We start from the raw sequence: 21,231 nt of genomic DNA, 5'->3' as shown, positions 1-21,231 counted from the left end.
GGCCTTGTGTTCCGCAAACAATGATTATACATTAGGGTTATAATTCATTTGTGCATCATTGTCTGTGTGTGTCTGTGTGTCTGTGCGCATGACTCACAACCCTGTGGAGCAGATTTGTGTTGGTCATTAGCTCTGTGCAGTAATGGTGCCTGCTCATCTGATTCAAAATCACAACGGATTAATCTGACTGTAAACACTGAATAGCTATTTAGTAGCTCCGTATAAGAAGAGTTTGATTCCTGTTATCCATGCATTTTGTTTGCATTTTTGGATTTCTTAGATGTTTGTTTGTTTGTTGGTTGGTTTGTTTGCACCAGATAAGTGATAAGTAGGAAAATAACTTTTTCTTTTCTTCCTGCCTTATTTTGGATTGTACTGTAGAGCAGTTTTCTTTTTTGATCAGGCTTTCAGGGGAAGTCACTGATCTGCTTAAGCTGCTCATCTTTTCGCGACCTTGAACAGGACATCTGGGAGCTCAGCTTAAATTCTGAATGTGCAATCAATCTCAGGTTGTTGCGATAGCAGCATGCAACCCGTAAAGCGATTTTCCCCGATTGTTCCTGTATCGCTACCTCATGCTGATATGTCCCCGGAACAGCCGTGCTAACCGCACGATTACCGTATGGGACTATAAAAGTCGCTCCAGCCTGCTGTCATCTGTTAGAAAGTCCCCAGGGAGCCATCTGATTGACATTTTGAGCAACAACAGGAAGTGACAACATGGTTACAGTGACTAACAGAGGGGACTGTATGGTTATCATCTAAGTGTGCGTCTGTAGTGCTCCTCCATTTGTCACTCGTTAGACGTGATTACGCAGGAGGGTGAGGATCACCTGAAGAGCCGTTGTCTCTGTCTCCCTGGACGGGGCCTTGCTGATGGCTCATGGGCTGTTTTGGCCAGCTCTTCCCACTGCAGATCCTGTTGCAGGTGCACCAAATCCTGCTCTGAAGCAGTTCCAGACACTTCTGACATCAGGAGAGCAGAGAGCACATGCAGTGAGGGTTACGCAGTGTCATATTTCAGCATTTGACCTGCCATGTCTGGACACTGATGCATAGCATTTTTATTGATTGTGTTATCGCTAGTGTCAGATTGGATGAGAGGATTTTCACCACAAAGCTACCTCAAGCATTTTAAAAATTTTAAAAGTAATGATTTATTTCTTTCCATCAAAAATCTAAAGATATTGAGTTGGTTGAAAAACAACACACTTATCTGATGATTTGTCATGATCTGGACTGTAGCGATTTTTGCTTTTTCCTCTGAGGATTTGTTTACTTGTGTGAGATGGCTAAGATCAGACAACTGGAAACTGTGGAATAGAGTGACACTAGTATGGAAACCAGAGAGCTGAACTCAGACCAGCAAGTATTGCACATAGGAATTGATTTGCAACAAGTCTCTTCCGGCCTCAAGGCCATATATGAAAAACTAAAATTAAAATTTCACTCATAAAGCAAATGGGAAGCAGTGAGTTTTTTTTAAATCCATGGCAACATGTTATTATAATGTAATAAATCTTTTGTGTATGTCAGATATCTAATGCCATATGTCCAGTCTTTTCAAATCATCATTGTGCAAAATCATTCTCGACTGATGCCAGTACCATTCCGACGACTCTTGTCTGCTGCCGACTTCCTTTCTCCACAGCGATGCTTTGACAGTCTGCGGCCATTGGTGAGACCCAGGCCATCGGCATGGCAGAGCATTCTGATTCACTGGGCGCAGTGAGGCTGACATCAGAGGCGGAGGTATGGCCAGGGACCGTGATGGAACTGGATGCCCTGGGCTTCCCGGGCTCGGCAGCCGAGGGGAACGGCACGTCGGAGGGTTGCTACCGCTCGCACTCTCACAGCAGTGTGCTCCAGGGCCTGCCCTTTGGCGGTGTACCCACAGTCTTGGCCATCAACCTCGCCCTCTGGCTGGTAGTGTATCCCTCTGAAGCACGGCTCTACAAGATTGGCCCAGACACCCCAGACTTTTGTTCCCAGAACCATACATACATACATACAAGCAGGAAGTTAGGTGGGGTAGGAGTTGGAACAAATCTAAAAAAAGTCATTGGCTGGGGAGAGCTTTGAGGAATGGATCAGAAACAAAGAAATAATAGTAGAAAATAATAAAATCACACTAATTTATCTTTAACATTTCCCAACTTTGCCTTATGTATCTAATTGTGGTAGATAATTATGTAATATACTATAATTTTATATGGTATCGTGGTATAACATCTCTAAAGGTCTCCTTTGTTTTTTACATGCAAGTTACAGACATTAGCTTCTTCTGTATGATTCTTCACATTTCAGGATGTATAGCAGTCTTAGACCTTGCCTTGTATTTGTATGTATTTCTAAACCCTGGCTCATTCAGATTATTAACCCCACAGCATAAACACACCTTGCCAACCGTAACACAAATCCACAATGGAGTTCCTTTTTTTACTACCTCAAAGCAATTTATTGGTGGGTGTCAGAGGGAGCTAATGGATATATTTTTCACAGTTCAAAACACAGGGATTGCAGCTAAGAGATGTCATGTGAGTGAGGCTGTATCCATGGGCCCTGGGGCTGTGTGGTGTGGTTGTCTTATCATTGACTGCAGTTATTATGTGAACAGCCTGCATACTGACCTCCCTGTCCGTTTCCAAGACAACCACTCACCTCTCCACTCTCGGCCTAAAGAATTGGCTAATTATTACTGCTACATGTGGTCCTATTAAACAGAAAGGCTTATTAAGAGGATTTTTTGTTCTCCTTCTTCCTGGTGTGTGTGTGTGTGTGTGTGTGTGTGTGTGTGTGTGTGTGTGTGTGTGTGTGTGTGTGTGTGTGTGTTGTGTGTGTGTGTGTGTGTGTGTGTATGTGTTCATGTGGATGCATTTGCTTGTTTTTGTGTGTGATTCAGTGTGCAGAAGCACAGTGTCTCATTTTTGAAAATACTAAAAGTAGATAGGTTTATTAAAGTACTATTTCATTCATGCTTAATCAAGTAATCACTTAACTTAATCATTTAACATGCCTTAGCAATGAAATGCTTCCTTGATTTTCACACATGCAAAGAATAACACAGGAAATGAAATGTCAGGTTTAAATGTGCTGAAACAGATTTGCCATGTGAAGGTGTTACATGGTCCATGTAGACGTGACATGGTCCATGTAGACATGACATGGTCCATGTAGAAATAACATGGTCTATGTAGATGTGACATGGTCCATGTAGAAATAACATGGTCTATGTAGAAGTGTGATGTTTGATGTGATGTTGTGTGCTGTAGTTCCTGCTGCTGGTCTTCTCCTGTCTGAGGAAGGCAGCATGGGACTACGGACGTCTGGCCCTGCTGATGGACAATGACAGGTATGTTTGGACAATGATACGTATGTCAGGACAGTGACAGATATGTCTGCCTGTGCTCTGAACTCCCTGTCACATACCCATGCAAAATACAATCAAACAGACAAAAAACAAACAATGTAATGTGGTACACTTCTCTTTAATCCAAATGGCTGACTATCATAGACAATACCTACGAGTACTGGTAGTTAAGGATTATGGCACTGGTACTAAAGGGTTATGGTACTAGAATGGTTACTGTACTGGTAGTGAAGGGTTATTGTACTAGAAGGGTTGTGGTACTAGAAGGGTTGTGGTACTAGAAGGGTTGTGGTACTAGAAGGGTTATTGTACTGGTAGTGAAGGTTTATGGTACTGGTAGTGAAGGGTTATTGTACTGGTAGTGAAGGTTTATGGTACTGGTAGTGAAGGTTTATGGTACTGGTAGTGAAGGGTTATGGTACTGGTAGTGAAGGTTTATGGTACTGGTAGTGAAGGGTTATTGTACAGGTAGTGAAGGGTTATGGTACTAGAAGGGTTATTGTACTGGTAGTGAAGGTTTATGGTACTGGTAGTGAAGGTTTATGGTACTGGTAGTGAAGGGTTATTGTACTGGTAGTGAAGGTTTATGGTACTGGTAGTGAAGGTTTATGGTACTGGTAGTGAAGGGTTATTGTACTGGTAGTGAAGGTTTATGGTACTGGTAGTGAAGGTTTATGGTACTGGTAGTGAAGGGTAATTGTACTGGTAGTGAAGGTTTATGGTACTGGTAGTGAAGGTTTATGGTACTGGTAGTGAAGGTTTATGGTACTGGTAGTGAAGGGTTATTGTACTGGTAGTGAAGGGTTATTGTACTGGTAGTGAAGGGTTATTGTACTGGTAGTGAAGGGTTATGGTACTAGAAGGGTTATTGTACTGGTAGTGAAGGGTTATTGTAGTGGTAGTGAAGGGAGTGAAGAGCCAACTCAAGATAATGTTCACATCTCTTTTAGGTGGGTACATCATAATCCTTACGGATACTTATGTAAAAAGAGGCTCTGGACACAATAAATCAGTGTACCTGTGAAACAATGAAGCCCATGTGCTAGACCTAGCTATCAGGACAGAGGGGCAGACAGGTTGGCTCGATTGATTTATGCCAGTGGTCTTTTCATATGCACAGAGAAAGTATGATTTTAAATTCACTGTTCCCCTTATTGCTATAATTCATGAAGAGATGGAGTGGGTTAGCTGTTTTATTTATTAGATATCTGTAGAAACACAATGTGCAGATATGTAGCATCTGACCAATTCAATCCCAGTTCTCCAGGGTGGATTGCGTGACACTGACACCATCTTGTGGAGTAGAAAAATATTACATTACCACAGTCCGATGACTTCTCCAAGCTTCTAGAACTATGTAGAACTAAGTAGAACTATGACTGCATACATTTACACATACACATTCATACACACACACACACACACACACACACAAACACACACACACACACACACACACACACACACACACACACACACTGCGTGACTATGTATGTAACAAATAAACCAAACTTAAATTTAAACTTAAACGTAATACTGGTAATCACAAGTAGAAATATGACTGCATACATTGACACATACCCATTCATACACACACACACACACACACACACACACACACACACGCACACATATGTGTGAGTATACTGGTTCTCACAAGTAGACCTATGACTACATACATTTACACATACACGTTCATACACACACACACACACACACATACACACCCACACACACATATGTGTGAGTATACTGGTTCTCACAAGTAGAACTATGACTGCATACACTTATACATACACATTCACACACACACACACACACAAACATGCATAAATACACATTCGCAAAAGCACACATGCACTCTCGTACATATACACACAAGCACGCTCTAAGTCATGTCCTGAGGCAGAAATAGCACAGGCTTCATGAGGGACTGCTTGTGGAGGGTTTCAGAGAAAAAATGTCCTGCGTCTAATATCCTGCAGAGCTTTAGGAGCTATGATCCATTACCTCAAAATCCAGTGTGTGTGTGTAGAGAGAGAGAGAAGAGATGCTGAACTGGAAATGGAGCTGTGCTACTTAGATTTCTGCTTTCTCTGATCACTGCAGGGGGAGTCATCATTACATTGCACATTAGCGCTGTTATGGCTCTAATGGGCTCAGGCGTTAATCAGGGCCTTCCCCACAGCTCCTCTGATGTGGAACAGTATTTCTGTGCTGTTTGTGCTGCTGTTCAGTGTGTGATGCTTGGGTCACGGTTCTTTTTTCTCTTTAAAGATGCAATTTCAAGACAAAAAACGCGGCACTTGTTGATTGATACTTGTGCTCTCCGTTTTGACAGCTTAACATCACTGTTTTACGGAGAGCAGAGTGAGAAAGAGAAGTCTCCCTCTGAAACCAGCCCTTCAGACTCCGAGACCAAAGACATGGTGAGAGGACCTGCAGTGCACAAACACACGAGCGGTGGGCACACACACTAGCAGCACACAAACAAATCCATTGCAGGAAAACTGCAGCCATGTGGTGTCATGCCATGTGTTGCACTCTCCGTTTAAACTCAATAAATGCGTACAATAATGAGCTTCTTCTTGATTCTTCTTACATTAGCTGTATTTACAACTTCATGGCTGTAGTAGTAGTGTGCCTCTCCCTGTGGTACCACTGTGACATGTACTGGGTCAATTACATGTGGGGGAACCCCTGCACATGCCTCATTCATTAGGAATACAATCTACTGGTACAGCTTCTTGCAGTATCCACCATGAACGATCACCGAGTGTGTGGCTAGCTGGCTTTGCCTCACAACCACACACTTAGAGATTGGTGAGAGAGCTTAGAGTAATATGACTGTTACTCTACCATTTCTATATCCATCCTCCTCTCTCTTTGACTGGACGACACATCTTTGCACGGTTCTTTCTGTTAAGAAAGGACCTCTGTGTTCTCTTCTAGGACAAATGGTTCTGGCAGATGCTAAGCTAGCCAGACACTAGCTGCCTCTTTTATGTGTCCCAGACCGTTTTATGCTCTCGTTGTCTTCCCTCCCGTCTTTATAGGGTTTCTGCTCCTGGCTTGCGTCTCTCTACCACATGAAGTAAGTGTGTGCTGGCGGTGGTGATGTCATCAGCTGGTTGTGTGCTGTCTCGTTAGTCGGGGCCAGAGGTGTGCCGTCCAAGCCTCCCAACGCCATAAAGCGTCCACTTCTCCGCTTCACAGGCTGCTCGTGTTATTTGCGCGGTCAAGTTGGCACGGCAGTGCCGTATTTAGCTGGTTAGAACCTTCTGGAGCTCCTTGGTGATGGTGGTCCTCTCAGTAGGAGCTACAGAGGTTGTGCAGGCCCACGGACTGTGTGTGGGGCGAGCATGTGTGTGTGTGTGTGTGTGTGTGTGTGTGTGTGTGTGTGTGTGTGTGTGTGTGTGTGTGTGTGTGTGTGTGTCTTTTTGTGTTTATTATCTTATGTGATTACAACATACATCACATAGGTCTTATTTGGGATGTACATTGACTAGAGAAGGCCACACAGCAATATTATACTTGGCATACACTGGTAACATATTCATGGAGCATGTCATTCTTTTCTCCCTTTGTCTGATCATGAGTTTGTTTGCAGGGACGAGGAGATCCGCAGTAAGTGCGGCATGGACGCCGTCACGTACCTGACCTTCCAGCGCCACATCATCCTGCTCATGGCCGTCGTGTGCCTGCTGTCCCTCGCCGTCATCCTGCCGGTGAACCTCTCCGGGAGCCTCCTCGGTAACCTCGGTAACCCCGGGAAACTCTCCTTCCTCCGGCTGGCTTTCTGTTGACCTCAGCACCCCGCCACTTTAAAGCCCTCGTGACAACAGACACGACACATTTGGTATCTATGATAACCCTGTCGAGGCGTTGTTCCAGACGATGACGGCTTTTTGCTCGGCCTCTTTGTAAATTCTGTTGTTACACCCACATGCTCCGGCTACCAGGACAGTTCCTGAAAAATAGTTCCCTGTTTAATAACCTTCTGAAGTAGCTACATTACTTGTTTTTAATTTCTCAAACATTATTCGTAAATAACCATGAAATAAATTCACATGTAAAGTACAAATTTCAAATAATCAGTCAGATGAAAATCATTCACATGAAAGTAAAGATTACATTAACTAACTTATCCTTACAATTCTTAGAATAGTCCTTCACAGGGTTATATCATGATTGGTTTCTGAGGGCAGGCCTGGAAATCCTCTGGACGTGGTAGAAGACTTTAGCCATACCCAGCCATTAGTGGCCATGAGGGCTTGTCAGGACCACCCCGCAGTGTTTAGAGATGGTTCGCCGGTACAACTGGGGCCTTGAGAAGCCAAACAAAACACGCGATGTCATGGGAAAGGCACTGACTCCCAACCACAAGAAAAGGGTTGAGAAAAGCATTCAGTGTGACCTCATTTCACATCTCCCACACCCACAGCCACCTCCACCCACCCGTGCATGCACACACACACACACACACACACACACACACAGCTATAGTTTTTGTGTACCAGAGCAGGCCATAATCCGTTTTATGGTAAGTTCTAAAGTAGTATGATTTAGCTCTGAAGCTAGAGTGTGAGGCTTCTTTGTGGGGCTTTTGTTATTCCATGTCTCGGGTTATTCCATGGCGAGGTTCTTACCGCTCAACGGCATCTGTGGGCCACACTAAGACCCAAGCCTTGTTAAGTAAACCAGTGCAGGCTTGGTTAAAGCACGGCTGGAGGAGAGACTAAAGTAAAGATTGCATATGCAAAAGAACTCCTGCACTTCTGAAAGATCTTTTGTTGTTGGATCGTGAGGAAACTCAGACATAAACATCACAGGGAATAAACATGAGGTATAAAGAGAGAACAGCTCATCATGGGGGAATCTCAGGCATAAACAGTGAACAGCTCATCACGGGGAATCTCAGGCATAAACAGTGAACAGCTCATCACAGGGAATCTCAGGCATAAACAGTGAACAGCTCATCATGGGGGAATCTCAGGCATAAACAGTGAACAGCTCATCGTGGGGATTCTCAGGCATAAAAGCATAAACAGTGAACTTTCTGCAATATAGGCCAATCCAAGAGGGGATAAACCCAGTACAGCTCGGTGAGAATCCAGACCATCATTTTCAACCAGCTCCAAAAAAAGCATGCAGTCACTTTCTTTTATGGTGCAAAAAGAATGAAAAAGTGTGAAACAAAAAGAAGCATACAATGTTATCAACTTTAGTCATGAAAAGAGAAACTCAACACCCACTGTCCACACACACACACACACACACACACACACCTCCGTGGTCTATTAAAATTTGTTGTGAGCTTGGTTTGGCAGAAGAACTGTGGCAGGTCAACAGATGTTCCATGGGTCATGTGAAGAGGCTGTTTTATACCTGTAGCACTGTGTCCTTTTTTATGACAATAAAGAGCAGCAGAAGTCATTGTGGATAGAATATCATTAGGGAGTGATATTCATTAGGGAGTGAAGCATTGGAATTATTGCATTTATGATGCAAATCATTTGTTTTTTTCCATCTTTCAGAGGACAGCCCTCAGAATTTTGGTTGGACAACTGTGGCTAACGTATCAACACAGTAGGCCAATTTTACATATCTGAAGTTATGGAATATAGGGTCACTAATTTATGGTGTAGCAATAAATGCCAGATGCATAGTCTCTTTCTCTCTCTCTCTCTCTCTCTCTCTCTCTCTCTCTCTCTCTCTCTCTCTCTCGCTCTCTCTCTCTCTCCAGGAACAGTTTCCTGTGGTTACATAGTGTCTTCGCACTTCTATATTTTGTAATTACGGTACTATGTATGGCTCACCACTCCTCACGATTGGAATACAAGGAAGATGAGAAGGTTTGTGAGGTGCCTGTACACCTCTCTCTAACTGCGTGTGTGTGTGGGTGGGTGGGTGGGTGGCTATGTAACTCCTACTCAATATGTTCTTGCTTACTCATGTAGATTTGCCCATTACTACATGTTTGGGTAATTTGCTGTTTTGGCAGGTGGCCAGAACTCTAATGATCACCAACATTCCCAGAGAAATTTCCGACCCAGGCCTTATCACAAAACACCTTCAGTGAGTAATCGAACCAGCCAGATGGCCATTCTGTTAACTCCAGTATTAGAACTGCATCTCATAACCCTTAGTAAACACAAAAAAAGAAGTCAAATACACTTTATTAGAAGTCAGTCAGTCACTTTATTAGAACCATCACATAATTTGAAACACCTCCTAGACGGAAACTATAGCTACTTATACTCACCATCCACTTACCCAGAGGAGCCCAACTCCAGTATAGGAGGACCAACATAGTTCCATGATGTCCCTGCTCTAAGGCTCCTAATAAACTGGGTTATTAACTGGTGAGGTGAAGCTGAGATGCTTGACTGTGGACTGTGGCCCTCCAGGGCTGGAATTGCACACACTTGATCTAACCCCTCATCACTGGTCAGTTTCTGAAAACAGGAAAAGTAATGACTGGATATGTTTAGATGGCAGACCATACTTAACTCAGCAACAACAATGGTACATGGAAATGCCCAGAAACCGACCAAATGGTCAGAAACCGACCAAAGATCAAGAGGGTAGAGGGTGACTGACAAATTCTGCACACCAGACTACGGTCTGTAATTGTATATTTACAAAAACACCTATAAGTTCGGTGTACCTGTTAGTGTTGAATATGTTCGGTAAATGTCTAGCCATGCTTGCTGAGAAGACTAACCATCTCCCACCATCTCCCACCAGTGAGGCTTATCCCAGCTGCACAGTCACAGACATCTGCTTCTGCTTCGACGTGCAGAAGCTAATGAAGCTTGACTCAGAAAGGTAATGACCTCCCCTTTTAATCACACACGCACAAACACACACACACACACACACACACACACACACACACACACAGCAGACCACTTCACATTCCCATGTATTGCATTTCATGCATTTCACCCTCGGGGAACTTGAGTGAAGCACACTTGAAGGGAATTCTCATTGGCATTGCAGATAGCATTTTGAAATTATTTCAGATGGCCTTCTGAATTATTTAAATTCTTCTCTTCTTCATATCAAGCATATTTCTCTCAATTCCATATAGACGAAAAGCAATGAAAGGCAGGATATATTTTACTACCAAGTCTCAAAAGGAGGGACGAATCATGATAAAGACTCACGCCTGCGCCCAGATCTTCTGCTGTGATATATGTGGCTTTGAGCAGGTACAGTGTTGCTAAATGCATCATGCAAATCCTGTTTGCCATTGCACCTCCACAAGATGGCCACTAGAGACCACTGCGTACTAACTCTCTTCTCTTCACTTCTCTTCCTCAGGTTGACGCAGAGCAGTACTACAGTGAACTAGAGGAGAAGCTCACGGACGAGTTTAATGCAGAGAAGAATCGCATCACCATGAAGAGGCTCGGTATTGCGTTTGTCACCTTCAGAGATGAGAGAATGACTGCAGTGTAAGCGCCGCCCCGACCTCCGCCTAGTGAAGAGACGCGTCTTAGGAAAGGCCAGCAGTGTAGCACTTCCCATTTTGGACAACTTTCCGTGACACGCTCTGGCAGTTCTGAAATAACATTACTGGTGTTGCAGGAGTAGAAGCGGTTCAGGTGCTTCAGGGCTTTTGTGTGAAACATCTGTGTTGTAATTGTGTAGCATCGTGAAGGACTACGGCAGGGCACGTTGCCGTCGGACACCGCAGCAGTCCAGCATCACCACCGTGGTGCGATCCAACCAGTGGGGCGTCCGATACGCACCTGCCCCCAATGACATCATCTGGTACGTAAGGGATGAAGGGATGTCTGTATAAGGGCTCTATCCAAATAGACAAATTCCAACTGTAATCAAGAGGCCTGGCAATATTCATCACAATATTGGCATTGCTACAAATCGTTCACTACAATAATATAACAATATTTAAAATACTGTAATACATTATTCAACTGTCCGCTTTTATATAACATGACAATATTTAAAATAACATAATTTCTTTGAGATGAAAAATATTTATAGAAAATATTTTAGATATGGTATATGGTCAACTTTCATGCAGCCCTCCTTTTTAATTAGATCTAGAATGGAGTTTTGAATAGAGCTGCAGATAGATTTATAATATCATACATGTTCTTCCAGACGCACATTATTCCAGTCCATTTGAGCTTGATTGGAGGGACTGAACTGAAATAATGAAGTCTGTGTCTCTGCGGCTTTATCTGCCTGCCTAAAACCCCACTTAGGCAGCCATGCTCCCACTCTTATATAATATGTCTGTGTGACTACGTGTGTGCGTGTGCGTGTGCGTGCGCAAGCCTGCGCGCGTGCTTGTGTGTGCGCGAGTGTGTGTGTGTGTGTGTGTGTGTGTATATGTGTGTGTGGAGGAGGGAAAAATATCATTTGGCTTTGTGCTCCATGCTTTGATAAACAAGTATATAGTGTTTGTTTGGGGCGGTGACTTGTCTACATTATAGAGCCAGCTTTCCTCCATATTAAAGAGCTTCACTGAACTGTGGCTGTCTTCCCTGGACGCTGTGTGACTGTTTCAGTGTTCAACCCTAATGTGGTTATAGGGCCCATTGTCAGGTAGCTCAGGTGGGGGGCTCACATTTTGAAAGATGAGCACGACCGTGTTAGTTTTCTGCTGCTTCTGGAAATGTAAAAAAAAAAATTAATCCAGATATTTACCTTCAAGTGTGAGGTTCCCCTTCAGAGGTTTTAAAGTATTCTGGATGTATTTAAGAAAAAGTTCATTTTCTTAATTTTTTTGGAATGCAATGCATAGAGTCGGTTACTTTGATAAAATGTTTGCCGCTCTGTTTTTTTTACTGCTTGCAGGTTTGTGTGTGCACAGCTCTCAATGTAGTGGGGAATTAGCTCAGTACCTCAGAAGAATTCTCATGCAGCAGGACCCATTCAGAGATTGCAGCTCGTGTGTGTGTGTGTGTGTGTGTGTTTGCAGGGAGAACCTGTCAGTGTGTGGCTCCCGCTGGTGGCTCCGCTGCATCCTGCTCAACACACTGCTCTTCCTCCTCCTCTTCTTCCTCACCACTCCAGCCATTATTGTCAACACCATGGACAAATTCAATGTCACTCGCCCTGTGGAAAGCCTCCGGGTGAACGACCCGTGAATCCGTTTGTTTCCATGCTCCTTTGTTGTGAAAAACAAACTCAAAATGTAAACTGCCGTTCTCCGATTGGCCTTTTAAACTGCCAGTCTCTCTCCTGCAGAACCCATTGGTCACCCAGTTCTTTCCCACCCTGCTCATGTGGGCTTTCTCTGTGCTGCTGCTCTTCATCGTCTATTACTCCGCCTTTTTTGAGTGCCACTGGACCAGGTATGGAACAATCGTTATGACAACTGGAAAAAGTGCTTCCTGCTCCAGGTTACACACAACAGTCTTACATAAGAAGACCAGTAGCAAGTGTTCTCTCTCAGCTCCAAACCGCAACAGTTACAACTTGCTCTCATGATTGGAACTGCCCTGTACTGCCATCAATCCGAGACAAAGCCACAGCTCTGAACCAAACCAATACTTACAGTTGCTATATGTGCACTGTTACTATACAGCAGTTACCCAAAGTTATGCTTGTACATTAGGTCCAAATGACTATGTGTACAAATATGTCATAAATGAGAGAAGACCTGTGTCTTGTGTGTATTTGTAGAAAATCATCATACTGCATTGATATTCAGTGTGGTGTAAAACACATTATGTAACAGTATAGCAACCCCCCCAACCAACCTCCAAACAACACACACACACAAACACTCACACATACACACACACACACACACACACACACACACACACACACACTCACACACACACATACATACACACACAAACACTTACACATACATACACACATACACACAAACACTCACACAAACACACACACAAACACTCACACATACACAGACATACACACACACAAACACTCACACATACACACTCACACAAACACACACAAACACTCACACAAACACACACACAAACACTCACACATACACACTCACACAAACACTCACACAAACACACACACAAACACACACACACACAAACACTCACACATACACACACACAAACACAAGCACACACACACACAAACACTCACACAAACACATACACACACACACAAACACACACACACACACACACACACAAACACTCACACATACACAGACATACACTCTTTTCTCCTGAGCTCTGTGTGCATGTGTCTGTGTCACTCACTAACACTCTTCGCTAGCCTCTTCAGTCTTGTTGTCATAGTGATGACAATAAGGGAATAATGAATGCACAGTGGTGTCTTGGAGTCTGGGTGCTCCACCACGTTCTCTCTATGTCATGCTCCTACCTGGGGCCAGGCAGGAAGAACACAAGATCCTTGCTTGGTCTCCAAACACCAGTCCAACACAGTTGTAGGCAGTATATATAAGATCAGGTGAAAAATGAAGAGGTGAGATACAAGAGAAGCCAAACACTGCAATGGCAGTTCTCTGGAGGGAACTCAAAATTAACAATATGAGTTAGTCCGGAATGCGACTTACTGCTATATGCAAGAGGCTGCCCCCTGGAGCATGGGAGGTACATGACATACTTAGTTCAGCTTATGCTGACAGCACCTGTACATTCAGGCTGTGTGCTTAAATTCTTTGCAGGAGAGTCTGGATTAAGGCTGCACCTCACACCAGACCAGGCATGACATTCGTCTTCTGCATTTTTTCTTCAGGTCAAGTGAAAATCAGATCACCATGCACAAATGTTTTCTCCTGCTGGTCTTCATGGTCATCATTCTTCCTTCCCTTGGACTTTCAAGGTATATCTTCTAATACTGTATATGACGTGCAAAAATGTGCCCGTAGATACTTTTAGAAATATATTTTAGATGGAAAACAAGGCATTATCAGGAAATGCGAATTTAGTAGTGCCCTACCTATGACCGTTGTCATGGTTTGGTCCTAAGACCCATCCCTGTGTCATGGTTTGATCCTAAGACCCTTCCCTGTGTTATAGATTTGTCCTAAGACCCTTCCCCATGTCATAGATTGGTCCTAAGACCCTTCCCCATGTCATTGTTCGATCCTAAGACCCTTCCCCATATCATAGATTGGTCCTAAGACCCTTCCCCATGTCATTGTTCAATCCTAAGACCCTTCCCCATATCATAGATTGGTCCTAAGACTTTTATCTGTGTCATAGATTGGGCCTAAGACCCTTCCCTGTGTCATAGATAGGTCCTAAGACCCTTCCTGTGTTATAGATTGGCCCTAAGACCCTTCCCCATGTCATAGATTGGTCCTAAGACCCTTCCCCATGTCATAGATTGGCCCTAAGACCCTTCCCCATGTCATAGATTGGTCCTAAGACCCTTCCCCATGTCATAGATTGGTCATAAGACCCTTCCCTGTTTCATAGATTGATCCTAAGACCAGACCCTTCCCCTTGTCATGGTTTCATCCTAAGACCCTTCCCTGTTTCATAGATTGATCCTAAAACCCTTCCCCGTGTCATGGTTTGGTCCTAAGACCCTTCCCCGTGTAATGGTTTGGTCCTAAGACCCTACCCCATGTCATGGTTTAGTCCTAAGACCCTTCCCCATGTCATGGTTTAGTCCTAAGACCCTTCCCTGTGCCATGGTTTGATCTGACCCAATTTGTATGTTCTCTAGTTTGGATTTTTTCTTTAGGTGGCTCTTTGACAAACACTTCTTGGATGAGAAAGATGTGAAGTTCCAGTAAGTCAAAGCTACTTGTAATCTATTTGTCTGTTTTGTAAAAATAAACAAAAATATGTTTGCATAAATCCAACCAACACCAAATACCTATTCTGGCCTGTTTCTCAGGTGTGTGTTCCTGCCCGACAATGGGGCCTTCTTCGTGAACTACGTCATCACGTCCAGCCTGATCGGCACAGCGATGGAGCTCCTGCGGCTGCCCGCCCTGCTGGTGTACTCTCTCCGCCTCTGCTTCGCCAGGTCGAAGGCTGAGCGCATCCACGTCAAGCGAGTGAGTCCCTCACCGAGAGCAGCCTCACCCTCACCAGTAGAGGCGTCGTCTGGGAGTGGCATAACATGAGTCCTCTGTCTCACTAGCATCACCTGCTGGGCACAAATTCATCAGTCAACTTTAATTCTTCTGTTAGCCTAGAGTTCTAAACAACAAAGATACTAACTAAAACATTTTTTAGATGCAGTAGTGAGTCACTTTCTAATAAAACATGCTAATTCAATCCAGCGTGCTAATTGCACTGTCCCACCTTACAGAGTCAGGCCTATGAGTTCCAGTTTGGCTTAGAGTATGCATGGACCATGTGCATCTTCACAGTCACTATGACCTACAGCATTACCTGTCCCATCATCGTACCATTTGGTGAGTATGCATATGGGTGCACAGATGCACATGTTGGCTTTTTATGCAAAACACTGGGCAAAGTCTTCCATCTTGCCAACTCTCTTTGTGAGGAAACATTCGTTTTCTCTCCTGTCTATTTATTTAAGAAATGTAAACTCAGTCTTCTTCCAGTTTTGTTTTCACACCTGCTGGTCTGTTTGAACTCCCTCACCCACCCTACAGCACCTTTCCGCTCAACCTCCCTCTGTTCCTGTCTCTCAGCTTTCCCTCTAACTGTGGTGTGTGCTGTGTGGGCGTCTGAGCCATAACCGCTCGCGGCATCTCAGTATCTCAGTGTAACGTTGCTGTGAGGTGCGAACGCCACTCCAGCTTTCCAGACGAGCTAGACGCCCCCTCCGCACCTGTGCCGTCACCAGCACACGTTATGACTGTTTATTTACTACACCGCAGTCTGCCAGCATTGCTCCCCTCCACCATTATCGCTCCCCTCTGACATCGGCACTCCCCTCCGATATCGGCACTCCCCTCCGACTTCAGCACTCTCCTCTGACATCAGCAATCTCCTAGGTGCCAGGTTCGTTTGGAATCTGCTACACCTGGGCTTTGCTGTACAGTTGAGTAATATTGCCTCCTGGAAAGACAAGAGCTCTTCAGTACATTATAATCACCATGATGAACTATGATAGCCTTCATCCGTAGCAAATAAGCAGCTTTTGTACTTATATTAATATACTTTTAAAAAAACAACAAATCATCTGCTTCCATGGAGTGTTGCAGTGCTGGTACTCTGCTCATTGACATTGTTCATCATGAGCATCAAAATTTTCATAAAGATGTAAATCATTTGCTTTTGTAATTGTGGCGGTTCACGTGCCGCAGGGCTGCTGTATCTGATTCTGAAGCACGTTGTGGACCGCTACAACATCTACTATGCCTACGTCCCAACCAAATTGAGTCAGCACATCCACTCGGCTGCTGTGAGCCAGGTGCTGGTGGCCCCCATCCTCTGCATGTTCTGGCTTCTCTTCTTCTCCGTGCTCCGTCTTGGTAAGGCCAGCCCTGACTGCCTCCTCCCAACATCTCAGCTGTCTGACAAAATTCCAGATGGCGTTTCGCATATTTGTCTGCGGTTCTCATTTGCTAGGATGTTTGAGGGCTTGCAGATGGCATGATCCACTGAAGCAACACTTAAATTGTGGATAAATGAAGACCATGTCTGCACTGACACTTCTGTTGACTGACGACTTCTGCTCTTCAACTCTTCTAGATGATGACTGCAAGAACAAGTGTTAAACTAAACACAACATGTTTAATTCCATATTGTGTAACTGCTATATTTCTTTGGTTTCCAGGTCCCATGCAACCCATCACGCTGTTTACATTAATATCTTTACTCTTGTGTATCGCCTTCTCCTTCTTTGGCCTCTGTCTGAAAAAACTACAACCTGACAGATCAACAAGCTATCAGGTGAGCTTCAGAGTCCTGGGAAATGTAGTTTTAATGTATTACAGGGCTGAAGTACAACTATGCACTTTTTATAATCCTTGCAATGATGGCTGGTGTTAATAGCTGTGAGAATTGTTATTCACAGCTTGGAATGGCTGACAGATGCTTAACTAATGCAATGACATGTTTTTTAAATGCATACCTTAAACTCTTCACCCTTGCAAATCCTTTTTTTCAGATGTCTGACCAGCCAACCGAAGGAATGTATGGCGATACTGAGAGAAGCAATGCCTCCAACACCACCACTGCTAATGTACTGGCTTACAAACTCATTTCATACTTTGCTCTTTACTTTCAAATCCCTCTTAACTCCTCATCTCTTGGCCGCGGTGCATGTTGCGTGACCCCACATGCATGTTGCATGAACCAATCAATGACCACTTAATGAGACTGCCCTAGTCTACACCTGCTCAACTCTGCCATCCCCTCCCTGTCTCTGTCTGCTCAGCTCTTCATGGCGTCGGTCCTGCTGGAGCCAGAGCTGGGCCTAACACCCATGCCCTCGCCCGCCCACCAGAGTTATGGTGCCATGGGCAACAGCCAAGGCTCGGGACACGAGGACGAAGCGGCTCTGGAGAAGGACGCGGTGGAGACGCTGGAGACGGAGCTCCAGGATGCCCCAGGCACCTGCCGCTCCAGTCCTCTCATGGACAGCCCTGTGGACTACCAGTGACGGGCACACAGCCGTCCATCCCACCAGAACCTGAAGCCCCATGCCTCGCCATAGCTAGAGGCTGACACAGAGGCACCATGCTGCATTTTCCTTCTCCTCTGAGAGCTCCATGTAAGAAGTGGAGGTGGTGCAGTGAGGAAGGGCCCAGCCTCTCTCACTGTTCACCTTCCCGCCCTATACCTTCTGTCCTCTCCTCTCCTTCTCTGTTTTTCTTGCTTGTGCATTGAGACGCTGGAGTTGAAGGAAGTGTGACACGCCGGACCTCGGGGTTCGGAGGAGTAACTCCTCGGCCCCGCCCGTTTGAAAGGTTGCGTCCTTGCGCCGTGTTTTTCAGTGCTCACTGGGTGTCGCTGTCTTGAGAGGACTCGAGACAAGGGTCTTATGTATAGTTGCGATGTCAGTGAAACTAGACATAGGAAGGAATGTGTTTGGATCTTCTCATGGTTACTGCTCATCTTGGTGTTACTATTATAATGTAAGGGTGTTGCTCTTTTTGATTTGCTATTTGGAGTAAGATGTAACATTTCTCAATGAGGGAGTGTTGTGATTTATTATTATTATTATCATTATTATTATTATCATTTTTTTGTTATTATTACTGCTAAAAAAATTCAGAAAGCTAAAAGGATGATTTCTGTTTTCTGAACATTAACTGTGAGAGAGGGATCTGTCTCTCTCTGAGGTGAGAACACATAAATAATTTGAATTTAAAAGCTACACATATGGTGATTATCCTAGGGTCCCCCACCCCCCCTCTCTCTTTGTGTACTCATTTTCTGTGGTCCATCCTGAAATAAAAGCCACTTACGCGACTGGGACTGGAAAAAAACCCAGAATCAGTTTAGACAGCCTAAGCAATTGAAGAACCCAGACAAGGAGTCTAAAATACCAACAGCTCATCTAAGTTAGGCAAAACTTTCTAGTAAGTGAAGAAGAACACCATCGGCAGATTATGGCAGATAAACTTGACATTGCGCTGATTGCTTTATTTCAGCATTTGTCCAGTTAATGCTCAGACTCTCCAAAACTGCATGTTTTCTTTTATTACAAAACGACTTTCCTCACACATAACCTAATGAGGTCTGCAGTGCTCTTAAACTTGTGAAGTGTTGCCCACAGCTTCTATAACACTCCAATGCTCTTTGTAAGTTTTCTACGTTGGTCTTTGCTGCTAGCCGGTTCTCAGATTGGATTGGAAGGGGTTGGAGGGTCTCTTTGCCAAACTGAATGTAAATTAGTTGTGTTTTGTATTGTGCTCTCTTGCTGTGCCTTGAAGAAAGAATTTGACAAAAACAAACAAACAAACAAACACAACTTTTTTTTTAAACAAAATGTTTTGACAATCCAGCATGGCCTGTGATATGCTGCATGGACCAGAGATGACATAGCAGGGGAATACAAAGCACCAAAAATCACACTGTACAGAAGCCCTTCTGCTCCATCGTAAACACCACAACAAGAACGCAAGGAATCCTGTCAAGTTGTGCAACAGCCGTAAATGTTCCTTCAGTCATCAGTACATTCAGTTACTAACGCACCCACCCGCCCACGCACACACACAAACGTATCGATTTCAGCGAATCCTCAAAGGCAAACAAACGCACAGGCAGTACAAGCAGTTCTGTGAGATACGCCGACTGAATATTAATGTGATTTTACACGATCGGCTATATTTGCTAGTATCCGATACGTAGAGTTTATTTTCTTTGCCCACTGGAGGTTTGTGGAGCGTGTCTTAGGTGCGACAGGGCGCACATTACAAGCAGAGCTGCTGTACCCACTGTACTGTATCTCACGGCACAGGAACACATGGTAAATCAAAACTGTCCAAAAAAAAAAAATATATATATATCACACCACTCTGTTGTCAGTAGTGTTTTGTTTCACAATATTAAATGGGTGCATTTCTTTGTTTGATTTAGATGTTTAGTCAAACAACATTTTTCCTGTGAGTTCTGTTTATGTGCGGTCCAGTGGGTGTAGGACTTCTTTGCTCAGTAATGGGAGGTTGGCCAGTAGTTCTGATACAGGCAATACTTTAATGACAATGCAAACCCACCCATACTGAAATATTCAGGTGGTTGTTTAAATGTGCATCATGTGCCAGATATGAGATGGAAGCATTGAGATTACAAATAGGCAATTTGCTTATGTTTTGGCATTAATGCAGTTATTTCAGAGAGGAATCAAAGAAAATTAATTGTCATTTTTTTCTTGAGAAGCCTAGAGATCTACCGTTTAATGAATATCCTGCAGTCTATCCAGACTATCCATTCAGTCTCTTCTCAATGTTGAAATTTCATAACCGTTACGAATGTTACGAATGTAGTGTTACGAATTTCTGCCATCAGAAAATAAGATAATTTTGCCTGAGAGTGGCATGACAGTCTGTGCACCACATCCGAAAAAACTACCCCACCCCCCTCCAAAAAAAAGAGAACCCATCATCAATAAAGTACCGACTAAAAAGTGCACTCGTAAGATCGGTTTCACAGACTTGCTTTGCGGGCATTTAAAATTCATAATGGATTCCTCCATAAACGTGCTCCATTTCTCTGTCACAACAGTAGGTTACCATATAAAAGAAAGGCATATTCCATAGTGGCAAATTATGGAAATTTCCAAGAATAGGAGGATGGACTTGAGAATAGGCAATCTGTTTTCCATATATCCCAGAAACAAATTCGTACGGAAATATTTAACTACCTCATATTAATAGTGATGCGAGCTGTAAAACCTGATTCCTTGGCAATTTGATCTCCGTTCAGATATAAATTTCGGTCCATCTCAGCAGTTAATGTAGGGGTTCAAGGATTTTTGCTTCATCTATTTTTATTTAATTCTTCCGACTGTATTTAAAGTTTATATTTCATTAGAGAGACCTAAGAGAATCTCTCGTGCCCCCATTTAATCTTATTTTAAAATGTATATTGAAAATATATATTTCATGCCCATCTCCATAGTCACTAAAAAACATTTTGTGACCCTGTTGTACCGCACACTCGTGCCGAAACGGATGAGTGACTTTCCGTGTTAGCAGTTATTTCTGTGTCGCTTTTGCGGCTGAGTGCAATAGTTCAGAAGTGCAGCTAACAAAATCATTCAGTCTTTTAACGAGAGTCACTGATGTGGTTCCCCTACTCCTCTTTACCACAGGCAAGAACGGGACATACAGAGAAAACAGTCGTTCTCATGAGAGCGTTTTGGTTTAAAAAACAAAACAAAAACTGCACGTTAAACCAAGTGTCGTGAAAGTGTTACGGAGCATGCGAGCGTGGTTAGAAATATACTGCATTTAATGAAGAAGTTAAAAAGTCTTCTTGGGA

The 21,231-nt window shown here is 43.8% G+C and overlaps 1 protein-coding gene across 2 annotated transcripts in view; it reads left to right on the top strand.

Annotated features, from left to right (window-relative positions):
• The window catches only part of tmem63c (transmembrane protein 63C), a 28,391-nt gene extending 9,143 nt beyond the window's left edge, over positions 1–19,248 (top strand). Inside the window, exons 2-23 of one of the 2 annotated variants that reach the window (XM_027025518.3) lie at positions 1,652–1,926; positions 3,273–3,352; positions 5,712–5,799; positions 6,427–6,464; positions 6,981–7,123; positions 8,908–8,959; positions 9,117–9,225; positions 9,375–9,448; positions 10,121–10,201; positions 10,467–10,587; positions 10,700–10,833; positions 11,030–11,152; positions 12,330–12,483; positions 12,599–12,705; positions 14,105–14,191; positions 15,044–15,109; positions 15,218–15,380; positions 15,638–15,743; positions 16,605–16,772; positions 17,078–17,193; positions 17,411–17,485; positions 17,681–19,248. In XM_027025518.3, the coding sequence (XP_026881319.2) occupies positions 1,699–1,926; positions 3,273–3,352; positions 5,712–5,799; positions 6,427–6,464; positions 6,981–7,123; positions 8,908–8,959; positions 9,117–9,225; positions 9,375–9,448; positions 10,121–10,201; positions 10,467–10,587; positions 10,700–10,833; positions 11,030–11,152; positions 12,330–12,483; positions 12,599–12,705; positions 14,105–14,191; positions 15,044–15,109; positions 15,218–15,380; positions 15,638–15,743; positions 16,605–16,772; positions 17,078–17,193; positions 17,411–17,485; positions 17,681–17,905 (2,538 nt within the window). In that variant the 5' untranslated portion in view covers positions 1,652–1,698 and the 3' untranslated portion in view covers positions 17,906–19,248. Of the gene's footprint in view, positions 1–1,651; positions 1,927–3,272; positions 3,353–5,711; positions 5,800–6,426; positions 6,465–6,980; positions 7,133–8,907; positions 8,960–9,116; positions 9,226–9,374; positions 9,449–10,120; positions 10,202–10,466; positions 10,588–10,699; positions 10,834–11,029; positions 11,153–12,329; positions 12,484–12,598; positions 12,706–14,104; positions 14,192–15,043; positions 15,110–15,217; positions 15,381–15,637; positions 15,744–16,604; positions 16,773–17,077; positions 17,194–17,410; positions 17,486–17,680 lie in introns of both variants that reach the window. The other variant, XM_027025517.3, reaches the window with a different exon arrangement.
• The last annotated feature ends 1,983 nt before the right edge of the window (positions 19,249–21,231 follow it).

This window comes from Electrophorus electricus, chromosome 10 (genome assembly GCF_041902795.1).
Source record: "Electrophorus electricus isolate QZ-2024a chromosome 10, ASM4190279v1, whole genome shotgun sequence".
Classification (NCBI taxonomy): domain Eukaryota; kingdom Metazoa; phylum Chordata; class Actinopteri; order Gymnotiformes; family Gymnotidae; genus Electrophorus; species Electrophorus electricus.
This window is presented reverse-complemented; position numbering and strand designations above follow the sequence as displayed.